Source organism: Folsomia candida, unplaced genomic scaffold, assembly GCF_002217175.1.
Source record: "Folsomia candida strain VU population unplaced genomic scaffold, ASM221717v1 Fcan01_Sc004, whole genome shotgun sequence".
Taxonomy (NCBI): Eukaryota; Metazoa; Arthropoda; class Collembola; order Entomobryomorpha; family Isotomidae; genus Folsomia; species Folsomia candida.
In genome coordinates, this window is record NW_019091196.1 from 11,487,791 (window position 1) to 11,515,764 (window position 27,974).

General features: G+C 36.7%; 5 protein-coding genes across 9 annotated transcripts; 2 read left to right on the forward strand and 3 right to left on the reverse strand.

Annotated features, from left to right (window-relative positions):
• Positions 1-73: 73 nt before the first annotated feature.
• LOC110848670 lies at positions 74-3,757 on the reverse strand. 2 transcript variants are annotated; one of them, XM_022096536.2, is made up of 5 exons: positions 3,437-3,757; positions 2,957-3,322; positions 633-2,827; positions 420-572; positions 74-344 (listed from the first exon to the last, which is right to left on the reverse strand). In XM_022096536.2, exons 3-5 carry the CDS (start codon positions 792-794, stop codon positions 177-179), a joined length of 483 nt encoding a protein of 160 aa, XP_021952228.1. In that variant the 5' UTR covers positions 795-2,827; positions 2,957-3,322; positions 3,437-3,757; the 3' UTR covers positions 74-176. The 2 variants fall into 2 exon arrangements, with proteins under 2 accessions (XP_021952228.1, XP_021951628.1); XM_022095936.2 differs by lacking the exons at positions 74-344; positions 420-572 and having other exon boundaries at positions 1,767-2,827; positions 3,437-3,742.
• Positions 3,758-8,068: 4,311 nt separating this feature from the next.
• LOC110848305 (importin-5) lies at positions 8,069-13,929 on the reverse strand. The gene is made up of 16 exons (XM_022095486.2): positions 13,659-13,929; positions 13,346-13,466; positions 13,117-13,266; positions 12,345-13,031; positions 11,947-12,264; positions 11,698-11,851; positions 11,151-11,615; positions 11,048-11,083; positions 10,902-10,966; positions 10,678-10,836; positions 10,542-10,602; positions 10,154-10,408; positions 9,878-10,071; positions 9,597-9,804; positions 9,350-9,512; positions 8,069-9,289 (listed from the first exon to the last, which is right to left on the reverse strand). The coding sequence occupies exons 2-16, from the start codon at positions 13,436-13,438 to the stop codon at positions 8,977-8,979; spliced, it is 3,321 nt and encodes a 1,106-aa protein (XP_021951178.1). The 5' UTR covers positions 13,439-13,466; positions 13,659-13,929; the 3' UTR covers positions 8,069-8,976.
• Positions 13,930-14,458: 529 nt separating this feature from the next.
• On the forward strand, positions 14,459-18,291 carry LOC110848815 (luc7-like protein 3). Its single transcript, XM_035851519.1, has 11 exons — positions 14,459-14,704; positions 14,783-14,863; positions 14,950-15,117; positions 15,210-15,291; positions 15,374-15,415; positions 15,488-15,557; positions 15,630-15,724; positions 15,813-16,005; positions 16,087-16,194; positions 16,266-16,510; positions 16,594-18,291. The coding sequence occupies exons 1-11, from the start codon at positions 14,597-14,599 to the stop codon at positions 16,878-16,880; spliced, it is 1,479 nt and encodes a 492-aa protein (XP_035707412.1). The 5' UTR covers positions 14,459-14,596; the 3' UTR covers positions 16,881-18,291.
• Positions 18,292-19,119: 828 nt separating this feature from the next.
• LOC110848434 lies at positions 19,120-23,419 on the forward strand. 4 transcript variants are annotated; one of them, XM_022095654.2, is made up of 5 exons: positions 19,120-19,616; positions 20,865-21,942; positions 22,019-22,602; positions 22,682-22,857; positions 22,959-23,419. In XM_022095654.2, exons 2-5 carry the CDS (start codon positions 20,920-20,922, stop codon positions 23,129-23,131), a joined length of 1,956 nt encoding a protein of 651 aa, XP_021951346.1. In that variant the 5' UTR covers positions 19,120-19,616; positions 20,865-20,919; the 3' UTR covers positions 23,132-23,419. The 4 variants fall into 4 exon arrangements, with proteins under 4 accessions (XP_021951346.1, XP_021951348.1, XP_035707410.1 ...); XM_022095656.2 differs by having other exon boundaries at positions 20,868-21,942; XM_035851517.1 differs by lacking the exon at positions 19,120-19,616 and adding an exon at positions 19,705-20,700 and having other exon boundaries at positions 20,868-21,942.
• LOC110849163 (solute carrier family 13 member 5) lies at positions 23,344-27,938 on the reverse strand. The gene is made up of 23 exons (XM_035851518.1): positions 27,680-27,938; positions 27,397-27,603; positions 26,704-26,827; positions 26,510-26,619; positions 26,406-26,437; positions 26,200-26,238; positions 26,080-26,116; positions 25,974-26,012; positions 25,778-25,884; positions 25,582-25,658; positions 25,489-25,517; positions 25,354-25,403; positions 25,210-25,246; positions 24,973-25,143; positions 24,771-24,901; positions 24,634-24,701; positions 24,495-24,545; positions 24,359-24,423; positions 24,121-24,290; positions 23,991-24,036; positions 23,822-23,899; positions 23,721-23,745; positions 23,344-23,653 (listed from the first exon to the last, which is right to left on the reverse strand). Exons 2-23 carry the CDS (start codon positions 27,541-27,543, stop codon positions 23,496-23,498), a joined length of 1,791 nt encoding a protein of 596 aa, XP_035707411.1. The 5' UTR covers positions 27,544-27,603; positions 27,680-27,938; the 3' UTR covers positions 23,344-23,495.
• Between the last annotated feature and the right edge of the window lie 36 nt (positions 27,939-27,974).

Sequence of the window (27,974 nt, forward strand, 5' to 3'; positions counted from 1 at the left end):
AGATGACTTGATGAAATGTAACAAGAAGGGCATTAGATCAATGTCCTACTTTTCTATGTATTGTCAGTTTTTTTTCGATCAAGTTTTATTAATAGGTTACCAGCACTGGTGCATCAATTAGAGTTATAATTAATTAGATACATATTTATATATAATTTTGCACTAATTATTATTAGTTATTCCGAATTATCCAGTAAATATTGCAATTCTGGTTCAGTGCATTGGTCGTGGTCATCTTTGCCGAATGGCGAGGGTAACTTTTTTACCCATCCGCATTCGGCCCAAATGCCCCTCTTCAAAAGATCCAGTTTCATTTCTTTCTTCTTTTGCAGATCCTTGTCAGACTGCATTCAGAATTATCGAATATTGTGTAATGTGAGATTACAATATCATTAATAAGAATAAAAATATCAACGCACCGGCACAAATAATTTGAACCAAGGGCTTGTGATTTCAGGTGGTTCTTGATTTAAAACGGTCGTGTAATACTCGATCGCTTGCTGTCTCACTAGAGGAGTCAAATTTTGCAAGGTGCTGAGGCGAATTTGTCGCATATTTTTTAAAGGGATTGGCTGGAGAAAAATAGTGCATTATAAATATTCTTATGAAACTGGATGAAAATTAAACTTTACCCAATAATCTTGACCCTGTTCTTCCTCTAAATGTTGCTCCAAGGACTCAAGATCGATGTCATTCTTGTCCAGCTCAGTAGTCCTTCCGGTAACATTTATTATGTTAATGCTACAAATAATGGCGATAAAACTACTTGCAAAGGTGAACAGGATTTTGTCCATTACAATTTCCCAATAAGTATTACTAGTAGGTAGGTATGCACAAACTTCGCGATTTATTTTATTGCCTATCTAGTTTAAGTCAGGAAACATTAGACGATAAAGCTTTGAGAATTGTAAACAACGTAATAATAAACAATAACAATACTACACCAGTTAAAAAATGTTTAAATATTCGGGAGGGAGTGTTGCAAGAATGCGGGGGCAAAACATTTAGGAATCGCGACGAATCACATGAATTTTCTGGAAATATGTTCGAGTACATTATTATTGTTCTTATGATGTTATAGATGTTCTTTTTTACGTATTTGAAATGAAACTGAGATAAAATAATTTGCACAAACTGTCTCAATGAGTTTTAACTAAATTGCAATACAAATCTACAACGCTATGACGGGAGAAAAACTGAAATGAATACTTTGGGCCTCCTCAGACACACGAAAAAATCGTCGTTTCTAATTTCGCTAAGTTTTTCGCTTGCTTCCTGATAAGCGAGCTCTGGGATAAGCGAACAGAAACTCAACTCAGAAGTGGGGTTAAGGTCGGTTAGCTGAAGTCGAAACAAAATTTTACAATTTTCATAATTCTTGCCATGTTATCGATAAGCGAAAAACAAAGCAAACTTCGAAGCGACGATTTTTTCGTGTGTCTGAGGAGGCCCTTTGTTTTAGATAATGGCACATCTATTAGATCTTCTCTTGTTTAATGATAGCAGGCATATTCATACGCATTACCTTGTTCCATGCGCATTACAATACAATGACACCAAAACAATAATCTAACGATAAGTGCAAGAATAATACTAATTATTTTGCCTGCATATTATCACATTTTTCTCATTATTCTGTTCGTATCGCATATCATTTAATCATAAAAGTTCTACTTCTGTAAATTGTTCTGAAACTGTATTTGTATATGTACTTGCAATTATCTATGCAACTTGTAAAGCACAAATAATAGCATAAAAACTCAGACTTCGGATTAACAAATTTCAATGTTTATTTATACATAGCTTTAATCCGATCGGATGTAACAAGACTTAGAAAATTATTTCCATAAAAGTACTTGCTCAATTGCATAACCCGTTACATGAATACTTAACAATTTATTATGCACCATAATGTTAACTATTATTGTCTTAATTGTATTTACACAAGTCTGTTTGTTCCAGCACCAAGATCATCATCGTTCATTGTCATATACAAAAATAAGCAATAATCAGTCAAATATATTGGGTTGGAGTCAAAACAAAATTAACACAGTAAAGGTTCTTGTCAAAGTGTTTGACGCACTAACGATTGATTCGTCTTACCAAAAAAACTAGAACATAAATTACTAAAAAATAAGTAAACAAGAATTAAGGAATTTCAAAACAAACTGTGAATAACACAACAGCGAGTCAAAAATCTGTCATGTAAATACATAATTAAATAATGAACTAGAGTGAACACAGCAGGTGTGCAGTTTCAGTTTGCATGAATCGATCAACAATTCGCCCCCACATGTTAAGTTCTAAGATAAATCGTAAATAAGTCAAATAAAAAATATCAATTAATTATACAATTTTCACAAGTCAAATCTAAATATTTGTACAACTTTGACAATGAATTGGCAAGTAGTTTATAAGTTAGAAAAAAATCAGTTCTGAATGTGAAGCAATCTGTCCCTCAACTGACACAAGTTATCTTGACATCCTCTCAACTTTCTCTGTAACTTGATCATATTAAGAACACAATTTTCTGCCCGTCGAAATTTCAATACTTTGAAGTTGTCCTCAAACAAGCCTTGAAGAATTTCAGCTTCTCCCTTCACCTTGGCGAGGAGCCGGTTCAGGCACATTTCCAGCACATTCCTCTTCCTGGTGTATTCCATTATCGGAGAAGACATCATGAATCCGGGGGATGAGGGAGACATCATCAAAGAAGACACCTTGAAGTTGTGTGTCTTCAAAACATTCAGTTTCGCCTGGCGAGAGGGGGTCCTCCTCAATGTAAAATAAGTGGAGACTGGTGTAGGCGATGGAGACATTCGACTTCCTGGAATACACAAATTATACGATTAAATTGGACCATCAGTAACACATCTCAAAACCATGAATGAATGAAGAATCGATTTTTTCAGAAATGCAATATACTTTGTACTTTCAAGGGGGATTGATAACCTACCTGGACTGAAGCTCAGTTGATGAATCATGTGATGCTTTTGTCCATTTTCAAACTCCAGCTCCAACTTGTCCACTTTCCCTTCCAGGTTTTGAAACTGTAGTTCCAAACCGATCAGATTTGCCTTGACTTCTTGCGTGGATGAGACAACCTGTTGAATGGTGATATCCGCTTCAGCAGCGCATCTAATTTGTGGCCGCTTGCTCATGGCGTGAATCTTCTCCTGCTTCAGAAGTCTTGGATGCAGAACTCGGCGCAAGAGTTCCGCGCTGCGAGCCATGTCGCGTTTCGTGGGGCTGTGGAACTTGGTCGAGGGTGGAGATACGAACTGGATTGAGGCTGGTTGCACTTCCATTTTTGTTAGATTTTCTGAAAAATATTATAAAAACACGTGAGTGAGAAACGTGAGAAACACTTTTTTTACAATTTAAAGGGAAACAAATAACAAGTCTCAAATATCCAAAAGCACGAAAATCCCCTCACCTTTAAAACAGAAAAACGTTCAAAAGCAACGTTTTTTAAACTTATTTTTGAAAAAAGTGGCCGTTATTTTTTTAGTAAATTGTAAACAACGTGGATTTCGTATGGAGAATAAATTCGCCGGTTGATTGGCTGGAACTGCAGGCAGACAGACAACGACCACGCTCAACTAAAATAGAAGCAACACTGAGCAGCACCCGAGGTTCTGTCTCACTTTTTAACTCACTAACGACGCACTGCATTAAAAACTGAGCTTGGGTTTTGCTGCTGGGCACGCACTTTTATCTACGTTCTTGCATCCACACTATGCTAATTATGTCCAACTGTCAACGACTATCGAGTCCTTGTCCTGTCGCAGTGACTCATCTCTCAAGGAACTTTGGATTTTGGCCAAGGAAATAAAATGATACCAGATTTCCAGAAAGAAACGTTCGAGGCAAATTAAGATTGAGCTTGTTTGCTTGCTTGCACTCTTATTCTTAGTTAAATCTCATCATTGAGGCAGATTGAGACAATTTTTTGGATTAATTTTACTGAACAATTTCCAATTTACGGTTTGCACTAATTAAATAGATAATTAAAAAGACTTATCTGTCTTTGATAAACCAGAGGTTAAAAATAAGACAAGGGGCAAAGGTCGACTCTTGCTTGGAATAATTCTTCTTACCATTAGTCATCAATCTACATTATCACCCTTCTCCAGAAAATATGCATAAGCTAGCTTTTTAACCGACAGTTTTACATTATTTACTCAATGATTATGATTTTGTTTTCAAAAATTGCGAGACAAAATTGTACCTACCACCATCATAAATATATTTGTTCTTTGCAATAAATTGTCTTATCATAATTTGTATTTGCCATTTATTTTTTGTTCCGTTGTTTCCTTTCCTCTCTGGTGGAAGTTATTTTTTCTGATAAGCTTGACATTTTGTTTGTACCTCTGTATTGGTTGGTATAGTATTTGAGTTTGAACTCTTAACTTTTGCATTAGGAAAATAAAATCGTTGTCAGTTACAAAAGTTCTTATCGTTCAGGTGTCTGTCTACGTTTGGTGGTTGGTTTAGAGATGAGTATTTCGGATGCAAATTTGGCAATTGATTTAAATATGTAAACGGCCAAACGAAAAAGAAAATATCTACAGAAATTAGTTGCCGTTGATGAGTTCAACGAATACTGCAAGTGTCAAGTGCATACATTTATGTGGATTTAAGTACATATATGAATCGCATACCAGGAGAATGCTGTGATAAGTATGACAGATAACTAAATATGTAGTATTTCATTGGTTTTAGCAGACTTATCTATTCGTGCAGGAAAGTGATGAATGTTAAATATGAGTAATAAAAGAACGATTATGGAGAAATCCTAACAATTTCCAGATATTTATGAGGATGAAAATGCACAGAGCGAAATAATCCAAAATTATCGGAAACAATTCCACGAGCACTTTTTTAATGAAATTTTTGCGTACTCCGAGTTGTTGAGGGTGAAGGCCAAACATATAAAAAAATTGACGAGCCACGCCCACTTTGGGTGTGGTTTTTTCCTGGTAGGGTTAGAGCCAAATGGCATATCAAAAGTTGTAGCTCATGCGATGGTACATCTGCAGTAAAAATTTCATCTAAATCCGTTCACAAACAACAAAGATATCCAATGGCGAAACTCGGCGACAGTCAAAATGCGACGACTTTAGGGGCGTGGTTCTCCGAAAGGGGCAAGTACAATACTCTGAAAATTATTGTAAATTGTAGTCCCCACTGATCTTAACGAATTCCAAGAAAAACGGAGATCTTGATTCTGCCCCTTTCCAAGCTATAAGCCCGGGAACATTGGGAACATTCATGGCGAAATTGTCCAAAAAGGGTGAAATTTGACATGTCGTATCGCAGTAAAAATCGATATCTAGCTTCAGCCAGGTCTAAAAAGTGCGTCGCAGGTGAAATTGACCCATGTCGTCAGGGAAGCATGTCGACGTGTCGAAATTTCGACATGGAGCTAGAGTTGGACATTAAAAGTTGGGCATTAAAAGGTCGATTTCTATCGAAATGGCGTGTCGACATGATCAAAAGTGTTTGCATATGTAGTTTGGAGGGCAGGGGAGTATTAGTTTTAAATTTCACCTCTCTAGCTCCATGTCGAAATTTCGACACGTCGACATGCTTCCCTGACGACATGGGTCAATTTCACCTGCGACGCACTTTTTAGACCTGGCTGAAGCTAGATATCGATTTTTACTGCGATACGACATGTCAAATTTCACCCTTTTTGGACAATTTCGCCATGAATGTTCCCAATGTTCCCGGGCTTATAGCTTGGAAAGGGGCAGAATCAAGATCTCCGTTTTTCTTGGAATTCGTTAAGATCAGTGGGGACTACAATTTACAATAATTTTCAGAGTATTGTACTTGCCCCTTTCGGAGAACCACGCCCCTAAAGTCGTCGCATTTTGACTGTCGCCGAGTTTCGCCATTGGATATCTTTGTTGTTTGTGAACGGATTTAGATGAAATTTTTACTGCAGATGTACCATCGCATGAGCTACAACTTTTGATATGCCATTTGGCTCTAACCCTACCAGGAAAAAACCACACCCAAAGTGGGCGTGGCTCGTCAATTTTTTTATATGTTTGGCCTTCACCCTCAACAACTCGGAGTACGCAAAAATTTCATTAAAAAAGTGCTCGTGGAATTGTTTCCGATAATTTTGGATTATTTCGCTCTGTGAAATGTGGTGCATAATAAGCATTACTGAACACTTGTCAAACCATTTGTTTGCTCATTCTGAATTACGTAATTAATACCAATGACGTTGATGAACTCGGCAAATTTCAGTAACGGACAATAAATATTTGTTTGTTGAGAACAATCAATCAATGCCAAAAAATAAGCTATACGTTATTTCGTTAATATTGACTTCTAACTAAAATCTCATATCTCATGCTGCCTCACAATTAGCTTAGGAATTTTATTAACACACATGTGGAACTGGGTTTGAGGATACTTTTAGAGAGAAAATGGTTCCAGATCCGTCTCCTTAAAAGTCAAGCTGTTGAGCTAACCTCGACCTGTGATGCAAAAGTTGACGGTTAGACAAAATATAAGGCATTGTTTTGTGTTGTATATGCAGAGGAGACTGTCGGGTCGTCGGAGTTTTGCTTCCTGAAACAGGTAGATTTTAGGTCAGAGAAAGGCAAGCAAATCACAATAATCGACCCTTTCTTTTCCTAGTAAAACTAAACGACGAAAAAACCGTAGCATTATTTAAGCCTTTCTTCCACCCCAAGCCAAGCCATCTAAAATTTTAGTCGTTACAATTTTTTTATTCCGTAAATAGCACAAACTTGACTACAAAAATGTCAGAGAATATAGTGAACCATATTGTGCACTGCGGTTACAATTCGGAGAAGTTCTTATTTTAGCTACTTACTACGACTTGTAAAAGTTTGATGATATTATTGGAAGTGCACGTGCGTTAAAAAATCGTTTAATTTTAAATGAGCTAAATATGCATGTTAAGAATTTTCAGAATTTTGTTATAACAGACAATCCTGTCAGAAGCATGTCCCACTAAAACTGTATGGTCATTAGTAATTTTATTGATGATTTGTTTTCACTAATGGCATATTATCACAATTAGACGATTTAAAACCTTAACGAGCCACAAAGTACTCAGCTCGTGCTCGTGGATAATGCATCAGTTACCTGCTTTTGCTTTGGCTTGCCTCAAGTTTAGCCTAAAAATCAGCCACTTTCTGTAACAAAGTGTGCATCATGTTGACAAATACTCTGTGTGTGTGGGTAATGATTTGTTGACACTTGTTTCGATAAGCTTCATGAGAAAGGTTCATGAGAAAGGTGTGCAGCATTGCCTGGTTTAGTTCCCATCAATTTGTCAGTTGCCCTATAACGCTTTTGCAGGATATGACAGGAAAAAACTTGATCTGGATGGCATATTTACGCAATTCATGAACTATCGTTCCAAAATGTGGCATGAAATGCATTATCCGTTTTGTCTGGAAAATTTCACCCAGTATGCCGTCCCACGGCCCAAGTCAACAAAATATGTTATCAGCTTTTAATAATAATTTAAAAAATCTGAAAACCCATTTCATCAAAAAATTATGATAAGAGTATTATAAATACGAACTTTGCCCCTCAAGTAAACGTTTTTCTTGCATCAATAATCGGAATCAGATTGTATGTACCAGTGGTTATTTAGGGATGCCATTATTTATTTAACACACGAGTCCATAACTAACCCATTGAGAGTAGTGGATTCAGCGAAAATGACAAGTGATGATGATGACCCATTGTTGACATTGACTAATTGCTGACTAAAGCTTTAAGCCAAGGGATGGATATTAGAAATGACGAATGGGCAATTTCCATAATCTTGAGCGTAAAGTAAATGAGTAAGCATTAACTTTGTATCCTTATCGTAATCTATTTCTGTTTCAGATATTTGTTAAACAAAATAATTTCCAAAGCTAAAGGCTTATTCTCAACTTCTTGTGGTTTGTATATTTAAAATATGACATTTTAAACCTAAAAGGGATATGGATTTGAAAATAGCTTGCAAGTATTTTCAACAAATTAAAGAGATGCAAAATTAATCAAAAACTTCATAGCGTCCTGATTCTTAGCATATGTAGTCAATTTATTTATCTAAGTGTGTACCTTGTATAAATGAAACCAACATTTTATATTTCAATAGTTTATATTCAACGAATTGCGTTTTCGTTATTAACTCACGGCGGCGTAGTCTTCTTCACTAATATTCTTGTGATCCAGTATGTTATTGAGGAGGGCAAATTAATGTAACAAGTATTGATAAATATAACCCATCAAAACAATTCGAGTGAATTAGAAGAGAAAGCATAATTTTTATATCAACGGGGTTATTCCTCAAAATTAAATTTAACAACATTTGAGAACAACTATAGAAAAGCACTCGAGGGCATATCACAAGGACGAGGTGGATCTTGAAAGACTTTATGTTTACTTATGTACCCCTCTTTTCCTTACACTCTCCTCCACTTGCTCGTTCACGCTGATAACAGTTCAATGATAGTTTATGACATTATATGTATTCCATGCACAATTAAAAATTACTACTTAGAATAAGAACAAATGCCTGTACCGAAATTGTAAAAAATCAAGATCTTTTTTTCCGAAGTTTACGTTATGGTATTTTTTCTAGACACTGTGTAGTTCGGCTAGAACCGTCATGATAACCTTACAAATTCGATACATCCATATGATCTATCTAAATTAGTCAATATTCATTTAGGTAAAATACAAATTAATGGAAAGACAATTTAAATATAATAAAACGATATGCCAAACAAAGCGCTGTTCAACAATAATATGATCAAATTTTTTCCGTCAGATATACAGACATAGATAGATTAAAGATGAAAGGAGAGGGAGAGCTTCGAAATAATTAATAAGAAGTATTTTAAAACTTATGTTATTAGATCATCATTAGTATATATAATAAGGTAGCGGGGTTTCTTCAATCCAATATAATAATGTCTTCGCTTAACTAGGCACAGCGTTAAGTGCAGCTTGAAGGCTTTGCTGTAATTCTGGCTCAAGAGGAGTCACACAAGCTTGGAACATTTGTGGATTACTCTGTATCATTTTGACGAGGTTGACAAGTCTTCCTTGAAATGGAGACGAATCAGGCAAACATTTTCTATAGAAAGTCTCAGCTATTATGCGAACAATTCGGGGAAGGTTGGATGCATCTTGGCCCAAAACGAGGGGAGAGTTCGATTCCAAAAGGTCACAGAGCAAACCGTAGACAGACTCCATTTCATCTTTATCTTCCCAAATGGGCAGCCACGAAAGCCTAGAAATTTAGATTAATACATTATTTATGCAATTTATTTAGTCATGTCGTTACACTTACCACATGGGAATAACTTCAGCTGGATTTATAGATGAGGGACAGAATTTGATAATTTTGGCGACGGCAGAAATTGCGTTCTCGGTGGCGCATATGTTATTTTCCGAGCGAGCTTCCGGATCCGAAACAATCTGTACCAACAGTGGGATGGCTTGGCCACAAACGTCTGTTTAATTAAGCAGCGGAACACAAGAGTTAATAAAAAAACTTGTAATCATGAAAAAAACATATCAATAAAATTATAACTTACGAGCAAATGCTTCTTGCCCAAACTGGGCCATAACGCCACAACCATATCCAGCAGCTTGTCGAACTTCAGAACTAGAGTCTCCCAAAAATGTCAACAAACTTGGGATAAATAAATTCTGGTATGCTAACGCTGCCGACCCCGTAAACTCCATCACGTCGTCCCAAATGCAAATCCCCCACTGACGTTCTTGCCAGTATCGTTCCGGTGCCTACAAGTTTTTTTAATGAAGAACGTTATAACCATAATTCAACGCAACCACAATTAATTTTTATATCCCTTACAATCAATTTTGTAACCATTGGAATTATGCCAGGTTCCATGTAGGGCAAGTAATTTGCTTTATGCACTTTAAGCATGGCATGCACAACATCTGCAGCTTTGGTCAAGATGTAGTTGTCATCTTCCATCTCGTCCCATAGCTGTTGCTCAACAACTTCGTCAAAATCTTCATCCTTTCTTTGCTCAGCTCGCTCATCTAGTACAAAGAAAAGATACAAGAGTTAAAAGTCGGTGTTATTTTGTTTCCGTTTTAATAGTGAAATATCATTGAAACTAACCTGATCGTTCAAAATGCTCCGTAAAAACCTTTTCTACTACGCTTGTAATTTTTTGAATAGTTTGCACATCCAATCCTTCTGGTGGCAGCATCTCAATACACAAACTTATTGCATGAAGTTGTTCAACTTTTACTTCACTCTCGGGTTCAGCTTCCGTTGCGATCAGGAGATCTGTTTTCAGCATGGTCCACAAAGTAATCATGTGTTCCGTATTGCTAGACACACTCTTAATCAGGTGTGGAATTATCTCAGCAGCTATTACAGATTACATGTGATTATTAATTGCCTTTAATTAATTAATTATTAATAAACTTTGCATTTCAAACTGCATACATAATTTAATATATATTGTATAGAAATGCAATAGTATTTGCTTTTGTACACATACCTGATGATCGAACGCCGTCGTGAAAGTAGAACTTTAGCAGTGGCAAAGTAAGTTTAACAACCTGAATAAGTCAAACAACATGAATGCCAGGTATGAATATATAGCCAATAAATTATGAGCCAGCAATTTGACTAACCTCGTCGACGTAAGGCCGAAAATGTTCCTTCATTACGCGAGCATAACACACAAGCATTTGACAAGCCATCGCCTTATCTTCAAGTTTCGCAGTATGCAATCCAATATTTTGAGAGTCGCCCAAAGAAATTAATTCCCAATCCTCTGCACCTTCAACGCCCTACAATGAGATTGAAAAATCTTTATCAGCCATCGGACTGAAAAAGTAATTCTTTGTTGGTTTACCTTTACATCCTCTGGTTCTAGCACGGTCAATTCTGGCTTAATAGACGCAGTTCGAAGCACAGGAGCTAAAATAAGTCAATTTATGATTTTATAATGCCTATAAACTACTTTAACAATCAACAAGTAAAACTTGACGTTGAACTTACCCATGACCATGGGCAAATATGGAGCAAAACTGGCCCCTATTATAATTCAAATTTAAATTAATTGAGCAATTCAATCTTTGAGTAAATCTTAAATCCTAAATACCGAGAATCTGGCAAATCCGAGCCCATGCGGTAATCATGTAAGATAATTGTGGATCATCATCATCCAAATTGACTCCTCCATTGTCAACCTGTGTTCGTAGTAAGAGATCCATAATCGCAGACGCGTCAGCAGTGAACCTTTCAGCTCCGACAGCCAACCCAATCAGTGAGGCACACTCGATCGTTTTTCCCCTCAGCAACCGAAGTTCGGACGAATTCGCATTCTCCATTATGTACTTCATGCAAGGCATGAATCGTTCGTAAAACGGAGCAAAGTCATCTTCCAGAGTATTGGCAATTGCGGCCACCGTTGTCACCAGTTGTTCCAAAACTAATTTTTTTGACATGGTTTGCAACTCTTTAATTTTCATTTGGAAACAAGCTTCTAGTTTTCCAAGCAAGGGTTCCGCATAATTCTTCAAAATATCCTTAGGACACTCTTCGCAAAAATTGACAAGGGCGGCACCTACATAAATTATATATTTAAAAAAAATGATTCATGTGATTTTGAAGATGAAAAAGAACTTAAAACATTTGAAGTTACTAACCTGCATGAGCTTGCACCCGAGCACACGAGTTATCATCCAGCAGACCAATTAAACCCGGAAGAATTTTAGAATGGAACTTCTTTTCGTAACCTGGTGCGAAATCGGTCGCCATTTGTCCCAAAGCGTTACAAGCAGCATATCGAACACGGGGGTGCTGGAAATGAATAACCAAATAATTTATAACTATACTGCATACGCTTTCAATTAACCCAAGGCAAATCATCAGGGTAAACCACTATATATACTTACGGGATCTTTTAGGAAATTTAAAATCGGATCAACAACATGGTTCAGAATAGGCTCCATCTGTTTGGAACATCCTTCTCCCACAGCAGAGACAGCCATGAGTCCTGCATATCGTTTCTCCCACTCTGGACTACTCAACATTGTTTGGACTTGGCCCATCACAATAGGCAGCACGGTCTTTCCTCCCAAGGCGCAGGCAAATCTATCCAAACTTGATTCTGCCATGGCTGGATTACAGTCGGAATCCTCTTCAACCGGTTCGTCTGATTCGATCCAGTCTTCTTCGTCTTCGAGTTCTTGCTCTGTCATCATTTCCAGCAACTACAAAAGCAAAGCAAATAGTTATCATTAGCAGTACAGGAATACGCCGTTATAAACATAATTAGCGGACAAAATTGTACCAATTGGATGTACTGCGGGATAAAGTGACCACCCGCTTTTTTGACAGCTCCAGGGACATTTTCTGCAGCAGTAATTGTAAATTCGAGGGCCAAGTGACGCCAATCATCTGCAATCTGGCTTTCCTTAGCAATTCCTAAACACAGCTCCAAGAATGTTCCAAGATGAGGGCGAACGAACTTTGGTGTTAGGCCAATGATTTCAATAGCCATTTTCAGCAAGGTGTCATCCTCCTGAAGTCGGACAGATTCTTCCATCGTGGTCAAGTAGAAGGGGACCAAGTCAGTAAAATGTCTCAGAACACTTTCCTCCTTATCGTGATCCGTGATAAATGCAGCCAGCGCTTTCCCAGCATGGAATCGCACAGAATATTGTTCATGTTGAAACGACTGAGCCAACATTTGCTTTATGACATCCAAGTACGCGGACTGTTGATTTCCGAAAATTCCGGGCACCAGGGCAAAAATGATTAGCGCGTTCTCCTTCAAGATGGAATTATTGGTGTTTGCCAATTGGAACAAGTACTGCAAAAACTCGGGCCACAAATTACTTCCGTCGTCATCTATGAGATTTCGAACGAGTTCTGCTGCAACTTCCGCCACCTTTTTCCGCATCGTCAAATTTTCGTTATCTTTCCCAACCAGGGTCATCATCTCGCTTTTTACTTGATTCTGGGCTTCCGTAGTCAACTATAAGAAATAAGTTTGAACAATTTTTGACTTTCCGACAAGACAAGTAAACGTAATCAGAATTGCATTATAACATTAATCTTACCGCATTCCAGACAAAGTCAAAATGTGTAGTGAAAAGTCGACGGAACAGAACGGCGCAAAGTTGGCGAAGTTCTTCAGGTGCGCCAGTATTTCTCAGGAATGTGAGCAAGAAAAACACCTTCTTATCAGGAGAAATCCCATCGTAACTTGCCTAAAGGTATCATCGTAAGTATTATTATTACACCAGGACCAATGCAATATCCTTCGCCCATTATTAACACACTACTCACCTCTGCCTGCTGTCTTGTCTCGTTTTCAGTTGATAACAGTGTCGAGAGGATCAAGGCAAACTGAGCTTCTTCTTCATTCCCCATTCCAGTCATTGTTACTTTTTAGATTTTTTTGTGGTAACTGCGATAGCACAATTATTTAATTAGAAATTAGATTCGGACCAATATAAATTATTACGAGACCACATGCACAGACAGACAAGTGAACAAGGTCAACCTAATCCGGCATCATGCTCTTATCAAGTGTAAGATTCATGTCTGCTGGCTCACAACGTGGCCATGCCCATGAGTCTTTATAATAAGTATGACTCACCTTAATTAGGATTAGTTCTTATGCTTGTCACAGATTTCGTCCACCTACGAACTATCGCCGTCCAAGAAGAAGAAATTTCCACTCAGAAATTCAAGGGGCAGATCACTAATTGACGAAACAATTATGAAGACAAGTCGCCACCAAATCAAGATGGATTTCGCGAGTTGAACTGATGCGGGAGACCCAGCTGCCGAACGTGAACGGACGGAGTAGAATTCGCAAAAAGTGTGTGGAATTCGCAAGTGCAAGCAGAAAGAATGAAGAAAGGCGAAGTATGAAAAGCCAGTCAGTGGTGGTTGCGAGCATGGTTTGGAGCGGGAGCGTGGACAAAACCGCCTCTGACATAACAAATTCCACAGGCAGCATGCCACCATGCCTGCTCATCAAAATTGCATGCAACTATTTTTCCACTATTTTTCCATAATTAAAGTTAGGTTCAGGTTAAATTACTAAATTTATCTTCTGATACAAAGTTACCGAGAGAAATTATTATTAGCCAGAGTGGAAATTTAGAATTATTTGTCTATATCATGCAAATCTAGTATTAGGCAAACGTAATTTAATATGCATTATGTATTATTTGTGCGTATTACACGTACGCAAACACATATTTTACTTGCTAATTTAACTGAATTTACAGTCATATTTACATAAAATTTGTGTCAATTTTATTAATTTTATAATCTCAATACAAAACAGGGCAATTAAATTGAGGTGTGCGAACATGTTAAGTTTTGTCACACGGTGAATTGATTCTCAGGCTCGAACTCGTCTCATGTCAACATTTCAGCTGCGGTAAAGATAAAAAGTTCATAAAAATATTATTATTATAGTAAACTTCTGTTTTTCTACATTTCTTGAAATTTATTTTCTTGTCAAATATATGTTTTGCTATTTGTTAAATAAATAGTAGTGCATAGTTATAATTTACTTGCGCCATGTCGGCCAAGAACTTTATGTCGTCCATTTTGGACGAGTTAATGGGACGAAATCGAAACGCAGGACCGGATGACAAACCGAAAGCTGTTTCATGGGATGACCCCGACGTAAGATAAATAATAATTAAATTAATTAACTCTTTGATTGACAGTTGGATTAATAGAATGCAACTTTCATGGTTTCAGATTTGCTCCCATTATCTCGTGTCTTTTTGTCCGAATGAACTCTTCGTTAACACTAAAGCTGACTTGGGTCCTTGCATAAAGGTGATATTTTATTATTTATGTATGGGTATTACTTTGTAGATTTGATTATGCATTATACATTATACTTGCTTCATTCTTATCAACAGCTTCATGATGATCAACTACGAAAGAAATATTCGGAAGAAGCTCCTAATAATAGAAAACTGCAGTTTGAAAATGAGTTTATTCGATTCGCTGATAAGATGATTCAAGATATCGAGGCAAAAATAAAGCGAGGAAAGATGAGGATTGCTCTTGCAAATGGACCGGATGGGGTATGAAATATTGATAAATTTTGATTTGAAACAATGAGTTTGTTAATGTTAGAATGTTAGTTAATGGAAATTTGTTTTGTATTGCGATACAGGGTACTTATGCTGGACCAGGTTCTAAAAATGCCGAAAAGATTGCCTTCCTCACCGAAAGGATTAATGTTCTCTTGAAAGAAGGTAAGCTTAATAAAAAAAATTCTCTCTCCAACGCACAATCATTTAATTCTAATATAAAATATTCTGATTCTAAATTCTACAGCGGAGGAAGCAGGGTGTGGGGGAGATGTAGAGAAAGCTCAAGGTTGGAAGAAGTTGATTATTATTTAGGTACATTCTAAAGTGCAGAATAATAATTTAATATGTTATACAATAGGACTACTCAAATTGTGCGATCAATTGAAAGAGGAGCGTGAGCAAATGAAGTCGAATGAAGTTAACCATCCGTACGTAAAAATTGGTAGTACTTAGCATTTATTAAAATACTATTAAATTTATAAAACTGAAATCTTTTTTAGATGGAATCCTGATAAAGCAATGCAAGTATGTGAAGTTTGCGGTTCTTATTTAATCATTGGCGAGGCTCAGCACCGATTAGATGATCATATCATGGGTAATGAATCCAATCTATAGTGGTAGTTTTATGGACAATCAGTGGATAAATAATATTTAATAATATTTTTCTATAATAAATGTCATAGGTAAGCAACATATGGGATTCGCTTTGCTTAGAAAGACAATGGATGACGTAAGGAAAGCACGAGAAACTCGGGATATGGAAGAAAGGGACCGACAAAATCGGAGATTTGGTGGTGGCAGAGACCATATTCCCGATCGAGGTGGTGGTGATAGGAGGGAGAGAGATAGAGGGGATAAGAGGCGTTCGAGATCCAGGTAACATTAAATTAAATTAAAGATTTTACATTCAATCCAAATGTTCACTACGAATTGTGGTGGGTCTGTTGATTTGTGCAGATCGCGCGACAGAAGGAGGAAAGACGACAAACGCAAGTCGAAATCAAAATCTCCACGGCGTAGGTCACGAGATAGAAAGGATCGGAAAAGAGATAGAGATACGTCGAGGTAAGAATTCAACAATTGAAATTTTCTGTTCTTGATGCTATGTTATAATGCTTACTTTATGCTGTTTGCAGAGATCGGGATAGGGACGCCAAATCTCGTAAACATTCCTCTGATGACAAAGGCCGGGATAAAGATAAAGATAAACATAGAAGAGATAAAGATAGGAAAAAGAGATCTCGTAGCAGAAGTCGGGACAAGCACCGGAGGAGATCAAGGAGTGGAGACCGGCACCGGAGAAGGAGAGATGATAAAAACAAAGATAAGGAAGAGAAAGACCGAGATAGAGCAACTAGTAGTCGCAAGTTGGATTCTGAAGGTTTGATGATTATAAATTTGTTTGAAACCTGGCACATTCAATTTCAAAAATATAAATTGACTTCATTTCATTAAAACTCGTAGATCCAAAGTTGGAAGGATCAACCCCCACAAAATCGCCAAAGATGGAGTCATCTAATAATAAACAATCCCCTGAAATCGAAGAGAATAGTGCGCCTGCTGCCAGTGGAAGGAGTTCTTCTCCAATTGAAAGTCTTGGAAAATCTGAAGAAGTATCTGCAGCAGATGCCAGCCTTCAATGGGAGACTGACTCATTGGATGCAGCAGCCGTTCCGAACGAAGACCTTCCGTCCAACTTTACTTCAGGACAACTCATAGAAACCGAAGAAGGAGATGTAATCGAATCATAATATGGTAACCATTATTTCTTCCAAGGTAAGTCCTTCGTTACCACGATTTACTCACAAATTACCTTAAATTACTGATTGTTGGGTTGACGCTTGCAATTATTATATTCACCATGCTTGTTGACCAAAGGATTGTGGCATTATTGGCTTTACAATGTTGTTGTCAATTTTGTCCAGTCAAAAGCCGTGTAAGAATGACGGGTGTTGATCAATCGAGGGTGATGTACGTACGAAAACATGTACAGGTTAGTTTAGTGGGTATGTAAAACGCATAAAAGTAATATGACACCAACTCTGTGATGAAGACTTGATATTCTCCCTGCCCTGCGAAAAAAATTACTCTTTACAAACAAATATGCTGCTCTGCTGCTGCTGAGTTTTTGATGAGGTTTCCTCCACGGTTCGACCATATCACCGTTAGTGTCATATTAAAATCTGACTGGTCCATGTTTAAAAGAGGTTAGATTTTCAAAATTATTGTCTCTACATAAAAACTGCACTACCACGCTGTATTATTGCAAGTCGGTATTCTCGACTTTTGACAGTTCATAATAACAAAAAAAGTTCATTATTTAGTAATGGGAAGCATTCAAAGTTCAAGTATTATTATACCGATTTGCGTAATAGGGATCTAATTTAACGTTATATTTTTCAGGAATTCCTATCTTTAATCCATGAGAGGCTTCAATTAACCATCATCACACACGTGCAAGGTTAGTCTTCATCGATCTTTCACCAATTTTCTCCCATGATCTGCAATTCTAGAGCGAAAATAAGTGACCGGAACAAGAACACCTATCGATGATGACGTAAGAAAAAAATAAGTAGAAGTCATAATAATAAATTTAGTAGTGTTTCGTATGTTGTTAATTGCGAGTATCGTAAATAGTAAGCATAATATTTGTTGCTGATTGATGAGTTTATATATTATTATACATGTTCAAAATCGCCAGTTTTAATGTAGTAGGAAAGCCGTGTTCACTAAAACCTTTTCTAATTTTCGTCCGCTTTACTTGAATAGATATCGGTATACTTTTACGAAGTCGAGTTTCGAATTTGGCTTCTGTGTAAAAATTTTTGTAGTAATTATTATTATGTCGTACCATTCACTATTTTGATGATATAACGTTATGAATTTTTGATAATATAACGTTCCAAGTCCAACAATTGATCCGAAATATGAAATTGTGTATATTAATCCAAATCAACATGGTGCAAATTTCATCCCACACGACTGCATGCAAAATTCTCAGGTAGGTTTAAAGTGTATAGTTTGATTTGTTAGATTTATTACGCACACAAATATAGATAAGAACATATCTACAATTCGTTTTTTTATAATTTGAATTTGACTTTAGTAATAAAACGCTTTACTAATTGGAAATGAATAATAAAATGTCGTCCTTGCAATTTACATATTTCTGCATCATAAATACTTTTCATTATCACCTTAAATGTGTACATAATTTAGTTAATCCCCCTGTTTATCAATCCCAATGTTTGTACCTAATGGAAAATACATCTCGAAAATTCCACTCCAAAGTGCAATTTTATTTTTACAGTGGAATATGGATGTATAAATATCTTCATTTGTATCTGCATACATTACCATGCTGCCAAGTTACCTCACCCATGACGAAGAACAACAACACAACTTTGCCTGCATTTCATTTCATAGCTCACATAAAAAAATATTTATCCTAGAGAACTACATTCTGTAATTGACAACATTCATAACTGTGTGAAAACCGGTTTTGTAATTTATTTTAATTTTTTGGGGGTGGACGTATGTAAGACGTAGCGCAATGATATAACCTTTGTGCACTTTTCGCAATTACTACCTTTAACGTACTACTATTTACTGGAAATGAGGTAATTCGCTGCAGGAATCGTAGTAGGTACAATATCACATTGTTTTGTACAGAATCTGATTACACACACGGATCACACACATCCCTTCATTATTTTGGTTTTTCAAAGTCAACAGATTCTTATTTACACCAGACGACGAGGAGACCATGTGCCTTGTTGTTGAATAATACTCTTATTCGTACTTATGCATTAGTGTCGTTCTTAGCTGATGAACTTTATTATACGCCATGCAAAAATGAGGTGTTATTATTCTCCTGTTATTTTACATACGCCATACACACATCATCGTCATTCCTAGGTATGCGTTTTACAATGTGTAATAAATAAGCCATCCCACTAAAGATTAGAAGGGCAAGTTTTATTAGACGACGCGTATTCTTCTCGTTGATCACGAATGATAATATTCAGTTACGACTTGAAGTTCATTGTTGTCGTTGCGTTATTAGTTTTAGTCTCCCCTTCACTACATAAAAAAGTTGGAGTTCAATCAATTGCAGGATGATTTGCAATCAATAGTGACTGAATTAACAGAGTCGTGTGGTGTAAGATGAAGATTTATTTTCTCTCGCATATCCGTATCCGATTCGTGGGGGGGGTCAATCAAAGTTAATTGATGAGAAGAGAAAGCCGATTAATTCAGTGATTTAAGTTTGCAAAAGTGCAGAGGATGTGTTTATTTTACTGGGAGGAATTGTACCATTATCACGAGTTGCAATACTTCTTGGTGTCTTGTTACTGCTAAACATCACTTTTTTCCCACGGTCAACCGGTCCGAGCTAAAAAGTTTCCTGTAAAGTTTTATGTTTTTCATTTAAATCGGTGGAGGTGTTTTGTTTGCATTCGACAAGTGGGCAGGATTGATTGTTGGTAAGAATATAGGAATATTTAATTACATTAATTTATATTTAAGTAATGGGGCAAACTGGATAATTAATATGCATACTTAACTTATTATCTGTCTCATCCTTACAGTTTGAGATTTTGATATAATTTACAGTAGTGTAGTCAGTGTGTGTGCATAGCGTTACAGAAAAGTCAGGGGATTTTATTTAGACAGCATTTTTTCATGATCCTCTCATTATTAACGCGACTCGTTATAACTTCATTTTCCAGAATTATAATTATTACGAAATTTCGCATAGTTTTTTATCCATCCTTTTTAACTAGTTCCACATTTATACGTATACAGTTGCTTAATAATCAAACCGCAATTTTTGTGTGTTAAGGATACGTAACTCATATATGCAAAAATGCATGGCAAACCTTTCATCATTCGTCACACAGACAATATTTGTATTACGTTACGCAGCCAAAGTATTGGTTTTGTTTGGTCAAAATATTAAGGTCGCCCAGCTCTCCAGTCTGAAAGTTTCCTGTTTAAACCCAAACTCCGTCAGTCAAAGGTTGAGGTTGGTGTGTTATTATTAACAATTTATTTTGATTGCTCTACTTTACTCACGTAGGCAGCCACGTTATGCTATGCATCCATGTCTTCCATAAATTCACATAGTCTCACTGGATAGATATTAGTTCGTTAAAGGCAAAGGTGACTCAGAGTCATGGTCTTCCTCCGTTCTAACTCACGGTATTAGAATGGTTCCCACACACTTGCTATTTACTTGATAAATTAAATCATTGTCAATAAGGTGAACATGAAGGTGACCATTTACATTTTATTTACACGAAAATGCACGGCATGCAAAAAATAGTAAATATTTCTGTGGTAGGTATTCGAGATAAAAGTAATCCTACTTAAGTGCGGCGTCCGCGTTTTAATTAAATAGTTGATTGTGATGGGAATACATACATATTTTGACCACTAAATTGGTACTGGAGAAGAATCGAATGGACAGTAAAAGCATTATATAAATCTAAATAACTGCTTCATTGTGTTCCCTGGCTTATTAAAGAGTGTAACAAGTACCTATTTTGTTACTAGTGTGTGTATCATGTAAGTCAATTGCATTGGATTTTCATACTTGATGAGTCATCATCACATAATTAACTTGTTACATCGCCGCATAATAATATTTTATTATCGGGATGCACTACAAAATTGGTATAAAATTGTAGTATAATGGTTTATTTGAGCACTAAAATACTACTCATTTTCAGAAGAACGAACCTATAATTTTGGAGGACGAATATATTTAGAAAGTTTTACACAATAATGGCTACGGATCCACTACCGCAAGATTTTTCTAGTCCGTGGGGACCATTCGACTCAGAAAATGTCCAGGAACAAATCGTCTCAACTTTGAGTCACATCCTGCAAAATATTTCCTTCCTCTATAATGGATCATCCCTCCTGAATCCTTTGTTGGATCTGAGCTACTCCACGTCCGCGGCTCAAGAAGCAATTTACGACAACATGAAAAATCTAACATTCAACATATTTTCGGACGCGTTTAGTACGACCGGCGTGGATGGGTCGTCGTCATTCCTACTTAAAAATTTGGAGACTGCTCAAGTGATCAGTACCATTTCCTATTTTGGAGTCCTAGTCCAGTACTTGGCCGCCTTTGTTACCACACTCGTCGGAGGCTGGATTCTGAACAGGGTCACGCTGAAGAATGAGATCATTACGGACATTTTAGAAACTGTGATAAGTTTTTTCATCGTGCTTCCAGCCTTGCCAGCCATAGCGGTCTTCCTCCTCGGAATTCTGGTGGTCAGGACGCTTATTATGATTTATTTGAGGGTGACTTATCCCGACGGGAAGATATCCATGTTAAATCCTGTCGATGGTTTTTGGGCGTTTGAAGATTTTGCGTCATGTTCCACCTGCCTCGGTCTGTATATTATTGAGGGGAACTGTGACATTGAAAAGATACGTGCCCGTCAGAAGAAAACAATCGAGAGTGACCTCGTTGGGGGCAAAATGACCAGAAAACTGATTACCGTGTTGGGATTTTCTTGCTGGGAAACGATTCCTCCAGAGGAGTTGGATATGCGGAAATATGTCAGAAGTGTGAATAGCCGAGGAGAAGAAATTGATGAACAGAAAGTACAATCGTTGGAGGTGATGCGAGAAAAGGATGTGTTCCAAGTGATGAGAATTATTCAGGATAAACCGATCGAGAATAAAGCGCCTTGGGAAATTGTGGTCATCCCAAAGTTTACTTATGACAAGGGTGAAAGTTCAGGGGAGCAGATCAAGCATTACGCAGTGATTTACCGAATTCATCACTCGGTATAAGTGCAAAAACTTACTGATTTTTTGTACCATGTATGTAGGTGACTAATAAATTATGCATTTACATATTCAGATTATGGATGGAATATCCACTGCTAACGTCCTTCACTCCGTCATGGCGGATAAGCCCTTTGAATTTTCCCTCGACCCGATAAAACCTCTCGGTCGGAGGAGAGCCTCCACCTTCGAAACTGGTCTTCTCTACTTCCTCGGACTGTTGTCCATGCCTCGTGTCACCATTCGTAATTTACTCATGGTGGACAATTACCAAAACAAGTACTGCCTTCCAGGTCATCAACTCACCGGACCGAAAACGCTTAGCTGGTCTCGACCCATCAAAATGGATGCCTTAAAGGCGATCAAAACTAGTACGGAAACATCCATCTACACGGTCCTTTTGTCCTCTCTGGGTGGTGCTGTTAGACAGTTTTATGTTAAAAATGGGATCAAAATTGACTGTGAGAACTATCACGTAATGACACCCATCGCACTACTCCCATATCCTGACAGAAAACCGAGAAACCGTTTCACCGGAGTTTTAATGCCGACTAATGTCGAGGAAAAAAATCTTTCTCCGGTGGAGCGCCTGCATAAAAACTTTAACAATCTGAAAGCCTTGGGGTCTTCGTCGGCTACATTTTTAGCCGTTGCCAATTGGTGCGTACTTTATTTTTGTACAAATACAACACTTCAAGTCCTTAAAGTAATCATGTTGTGCTAAATATTCTCATTATAGGTATTTTCCCGTCGTAATGGGAATTTTACCACTTTTTCTTCACAAACCGATAAGTTTGTTGATTCATTTGAAAATGTCCTTGTCAAACGTACCCGGACCAGCAGAGGATGTTTTCATCTACGAAGGAGGAAAAATAGTGGACATTGGGATTTGGCTACCCATCAAATATTCCCTGGGTAAATATAATTAATTTGTGTACTAATTAAAAACGTATACATTATTGAGTGATGTTTAGTTGTGTACATGCAATTACTTATTTTGTCCTTATGTCTCACAGGATTGGGGATGGGGTTGTTCAGTTACAAGGACAAAGTGAGAGCTTGCGTCGTCGGGGACAAAGCTTATTACCAAAATGACACCGATATCGAGTTCCTAACCAGCGCATTTGAAAATGAATTGACACTCCTGGGACGGTCTATCGGGATGGAGGACATTTTCGTTTCTGAGTGAATAATTTATTTATATATACTGACTATTTTTTTATAGCGATCTATGTATTGTATGTACACACAAAGTCAAGATTTACCATTATGACTTATTTGATTAGCACCTTTCACTTTCAGTCAATAACTCCAAGTGAGGTTTTGTTGGTTGTGAAATATAATTTATGCAATTGCATCATTGTTCAAGACGGAGAGATTACTTAAATAAATTATGACGACTTGTTGTTAATAAATTATTATTACGATTACGTATTAAAATATACAACAATTTTTCAATAAATTAATCTATACTGTACATCGGGATTTAAAAAATAAATAAAAAATACTTACTTCACAGCTTTCACTCATCAAATAATTATCAACATCGACATTTAAAAGGCTGTGGCATTTTCATAAATATAACCAGAATAGTTGAATAGCAATTCGCCGTATGAAATATTGACTAGGAAGAACACAATTGTGCAGGAAAGGTTCAAGAACGCTCCAGCTTTCACCATGTCCCTGATTCTCAAATCTCCAGCAGCAAACACTAAAGAAATTTATGGGGTCACGATTAGAGGATATTAATTACAGGTTCAAATGTTTATATTAATTACCGATAGCATTCGGAGGGGTTGCGACCTAACACAATTAACAATAAATATACAATTAAAATTAAAACTTCAAAAAATGTGTGAAAAATAGCTGTAGAACCCACCGGAAGCATGAAGGCATACGAACATGTCACCGTTGCTGGTACGGTGAGGTATAAGGGGTGAATTCCTAAACTTCTTGACTGAAAGGGGAAAAAATCAGGTCAATTTTTAATAAGTTTCCTTTCCACTAATAAGTAAATACTTATGTACACTTAAATATTAATTACTCACAAGAGTTAGCAGGATCGGCAAAATTACGTTTGCGGTAGCTACATTGCTGTTTTGCAATGAAATAATTTGAATGACATATTATAAATTCAAAATCATTTTGTATATACGTCACACCGTAGCCCAACTTTACCTGCAAACTTCAGTGACCAGGGCTGTCAAAACCATTACGATAATTAAAATCACCGGATTAGGTAGAGAATCCAGGTTTGCTAATTGTTGACCAATCCAACACGACAGTCGTGAAGCGTCAGAAGAGTCACTGAGGGCAAAACCACCACCCAGCAACAAGACCACACCCCACTGACAATTTAAAATAATTCAAATAAAATATCCACAAAATTCGTTAGAAAATTGCACTGCAAACGTACTGGAAGATTCTTCTGAATAAATTTCCAGTCCAAAAGTGCCTCTGGAGTTTTACCAGGTTTGGCAGCTATTTGTGAAAATTTAAATTAATTATGGTTCTCTTCAGTTATAAGGTTAAATAACCAACAAAATACATACTTCCAAGAATGAAGCTCAAGTCCTTTGGAATGATGAACAATAGCATGACGCCTATAAATAATAGCAAAATAATTGGGTTCTATGAATTTCCTTTACTGACCAGTGGACATAATCCACCAAAATAAACAGATATACGTACCTAACATGGCCGCAGTGGCGTCTCCGATCTCTGCACCTTCAATTTGTTCGTCCCAACCAGGCATGAATCTGTGTTTATTTTTTTAATTTCGATAAAATTAGATATCTTAATATTTTTTATGAAAATTTATTTTAAACCTGGGGTCGCGAAACAACCAGAGCATCACAGTCGTAAAGAATACGAAACCGACTCCCATTTCATGAAACGTCATCGGACCAAGTTTCCTATACTCGGACATCAGCAGCTTGGCAACTTTCTCCTCTCGAACCTGATTAAATAATTACGTAATGATGAAGTTTACTTTAAAAAATCTGGACTATAATATTGTCAATTACTTACACGCTCAATTTGTTCTTCCGAGTTTAGAGTCCTTTTCTTTGAGCATAGCGAAATAAGAGGCCAATATCTCCAATTTGGAACTCCATGAAATTGGAAAGTCAGATAAACAAATGCCACAAAGATGTTGAGAAGCATTCCTGGAACGTTGAAAGCCATCCATGTTGCAAAAGTCTGAATAATATTTTATTTAGTAAAAACATGCATCTTTGTACTCCAAGTATTAATTATGCAACTTGCCATGTCTAAATATTTCCCATTTTGTCCAACATCCACGCTAGAATTATGAATTTTTAAAACTTACAAAAAATTCAGATTACAGGAGCCAAAAATACCTTCTATTTTCTTTATGGGAGTCAACTAAAACAGCGATGCTTTACTTACTTCTTAATAACATCCTGAAAGACCAAATTAGGCCCCGTTCCAGTAATTACCTGGAAGTATTAAATACACGACATGTCAAGTGCATGCATAATACTAAACATGAAATTTGAAGAAAGTGAAAGCAACTAAATTTACCCCAGTGCCGCCTATGTTGGCAGAATACGCTAGAAAAAGATAATTTCAATTAACTGTGGTAAAAAATGGAGGATTATCTTTTAGGTTACAAACCGACAGCAAACATGTACATCTTTTTATTTTTTATGAGTTTTGCTTCCAACTCCAAATCCTCCAGACTTTGTTGAGATCTAATAAACAAATACATTTTTGAGACTACCAATTACTACTTTTATGAATTTTGTAAATGTTCAGAGCTTATCAAGAGTGACTTTGTACTTGCGTCTCTGATAACATGAATAAAACTTACGTTAGCTGATTCGTACTAGCGAACTCTGCCCCCATTTCTAAGCTCATTTGTTTACTTGGACGCTTGCTTGAATTTCCACCTTCAGGGCGATCAGTGGCCACAGGTGTCTATTTAAAATCCAAATTCAGAAATTAAAGGATTAACTGGAAACGGAGAATAATACATAATAAGCAGCCAATTGGAATAGTGTTCATACATTGTGCAACTCATCAACAATAGCCAGCACGATCGGAACCTAAATGTTACAAAAACTTGCGTTTTATTATGTTCTCATGCAAGTATTTGGTCATATGCAAATTAACCATCATCGCTGCCGTCGCCGTATTTGACATCCACATGCTGTGAAAATGGACAAATTTCAAACTCAATGTCAAAAGTTCATCGTTCACGACGCGATTTACAGATTATGCATGTAAACATACCTGAGAAACATTGTCGTTAACATTATTCCTGCCATCAATCTAAAATTCAGTTAATCGTTCAAAATATCAAGTGCTTTATCTCTCTCTCTCGTAATCAAATAATTTGCATAATATATTTATTACACTGTTAGCTGCATTCTTTAAACTAAGCTAAACAGCTTAAGTTACACGTTATCGAAGCTATTAATAAATAGTTTTGTAATTACCTTATCGGACTACTCCCAATAATTGTCATAACCTTGAGGATAACACAATTATATCATTTAGTTGAATAATAATAATGACAAATTAAAAATTAAATAATAATTACACGCAATGCTATCCTTCGGTGCAAATTACAATACTCAACCGCCAAAGCGATTATAAGGCCCCCCAAAAACATGGCGTTCGTTTCTTTCATGTAGGACGCTGAAACGGAGGCTGTAAATTTATCATGGAAATTGCTTTAGTTAATTATTTACCAGCATTTAATAGTCATAAAGTAAGGCTGAATTTTACACATACATGAATCTCGTACCCCTAAGAAGGGGAAGAGAACAAGCGGAAGTAGCGAAGTGACCGCAAGTGGTAGGGCTTCAACCATCCAAAAAATGGCCACGATTAAGATAACATACGCCGCTTTGAAAGCCTGGAATTTCCATATTAAGTAATCATAGCTCTTTAATCTTTAAAATATTTAACAAACATTTAAACACTCGCGTAAACGAAACAAATTTCATTTTCAGAATTTTTGTGAATTTTTGTGATCTGTCATCTGTATAAACATTTCATTAATCTCAATCAATACCAACTTGAACCAGACAAAGGTATCGTTTAAAATCCGGTTTCTACCATTATTGACTTTTATTTGAACAATGTTGTTATCTCCACAATTTCCACTCACGCTGCTCATACACAATTTCGCCATTGTTTCATGTTAATTGATTCGAAAGGAATTTTCATATTTCATGAGGTGTGTTAGTGGAAAATTGTTGTTGATGGAGTAGAAATGGGATGGGTGATAAAATTCTTGTCATGCTGTTTTGTCATATCAGTAGGACCACTTATCATGCAAGTGAATCGGGGGGGATTTGATAAGTAACTTGCATGGATAAAAGTCAATCATTGGTGATATTTACGTAAATTGTTAACTGTGTTATCCATATCATGAGAATTTTTTTTTGCTGGAAAATTAAGTAATATTATTGGCGTCCTTACCACATTTGAGGGACCATGATTGCTCGCAGTTTTACAGATAGCGGCATCCTCGTATTCTATAAATAGTAACGGCAGTAGCACGAGGGGCAAGACTATCGTGAATATTAACTTCCAGTTCTGCAACAATCTACTCCCGATCGCAGCCATTTCAAGTAATTAGTTTTGGTTTTTAAATACGATGATGACAATTATTTGATGTATTTTTTGCTACAAAAAGTTTCTACATTAAATGCAGTCAAAATTATTATTAAGTATTATAACATTATTGTTGATTAATACACACTTTTGTACTATTGTTTGCTAATAAATCGCACACTGTTTACCGACTTGCAACCATTGTTGTCTACTTTTTACGGATAATTCAGATTGCACTGGTAAAATGTAGTAAAGCGATGGGATTTTCAATGTGAAAAAGTCTCAACAAGTGAGTCGTCTCAATTTCTCCGTGCAGATGTATCGTAGATCAGCTATCAAATGGTTTGACTTGTCTCAACCTCAGCTTCAGAAATCAGAATGAGACATGGAACCAGGCAGCATTTATATAATTGTAACTTTGTGCATGCAATGCATACTCATAG

Coding starts and splice junctions, on each gene's coding strand:
- LOC110848670 (XM_022095936.2), bottom strand. CDS start 3,308: ATGGAAGTGCAACCAGCCTCAATCCAGTTCGTATCTCCACCCTCGACC. Junction 2,828..2,956: donor TCAACTGAGCTTCAGTCCAG/GTAGGTTATCAA, acceptor TGTGTATTCCAG/GAAGTCGAATGTCTCCATCG.
- LOC110848305 (XM_022095486.2), bottom strand. CDS start 13,438: ATGACTGGAATGGGGAATGAAGAAGAAGCTCAGTTTGCCTTGATCCTC. Junction 10,072..10,153: donor GGAGCATTTTGAACGATCAG/GTTAGTTTCAAT, acceptor TCTTTGTACTAG/ATGAGCGAGCTGAGCAAAGA. Junction 9,805..9,877: donor CAATGGTTACAAAATTGATT/GTAAGGGATATA, acceptor AAAAACTTGTAG/GCACCGGAACGATACTGGCA.
- LOC110848815 (XM_035851519.1), top strand. CDS start 14,597: ATGTCGGCCAAGAACTTTATGTCGTCCATTTTGGACGAGTTAATGGGA. Junction 14,864..14,949: donor ACTTGGGTCCTTGCATAAAG/GTGATATTTTAT, acceptor TCTTATCAACAG/CTTCATGATGATCAACTACG. Junction 16,195..16,265: donor AGAGATAGAGATACGTCGAG/GTAAGAATTCAA, acceptor TGCTGTTTGCAG/AGATCGGGATAGGGACGCCA.
- LOC110848434 (XM_022095654.2), top strand. CDS start 20,920: ATGGCTACGGATCCACTACCGCAAGATTTTTCTAGTCCGTGGGGACCA. Junction 22,603..22,681: donor TTTTTAGCCGTTGCCAATTG/GTGCGTACTTTA, acceptor TTCTCATTATAG/GTATTTTCCCGTCGTAATGG. Junction 22,858..22,958: donor ACCCATCAAATATTCCCTGG/GTAAATATAATT, acceptor TATGTCTCACAG/GATTGGGGATGGGGTTGTTC.
- LOC110849163 (XM_035851518.1), bottom strand. CDS start 27,543: ATGGCTGCGATCGGGAGTAGATTGTTGCAGAACTGGAAGTTAATATTC. Junction 25,247..25,353: donor TTTCAGGATGTTATTAAGAA/GTAAGTAAAGCA, acceptor TCATAATTCTAG/CGTGGATGTTGGACAAAATG. Junction 24,546..24,633: donor CGCCACTGCGGCCATGTTAG/GTACGTATATCT, acceptor TATTATTTATAG/GCGTCATGCTATTGTTCATC.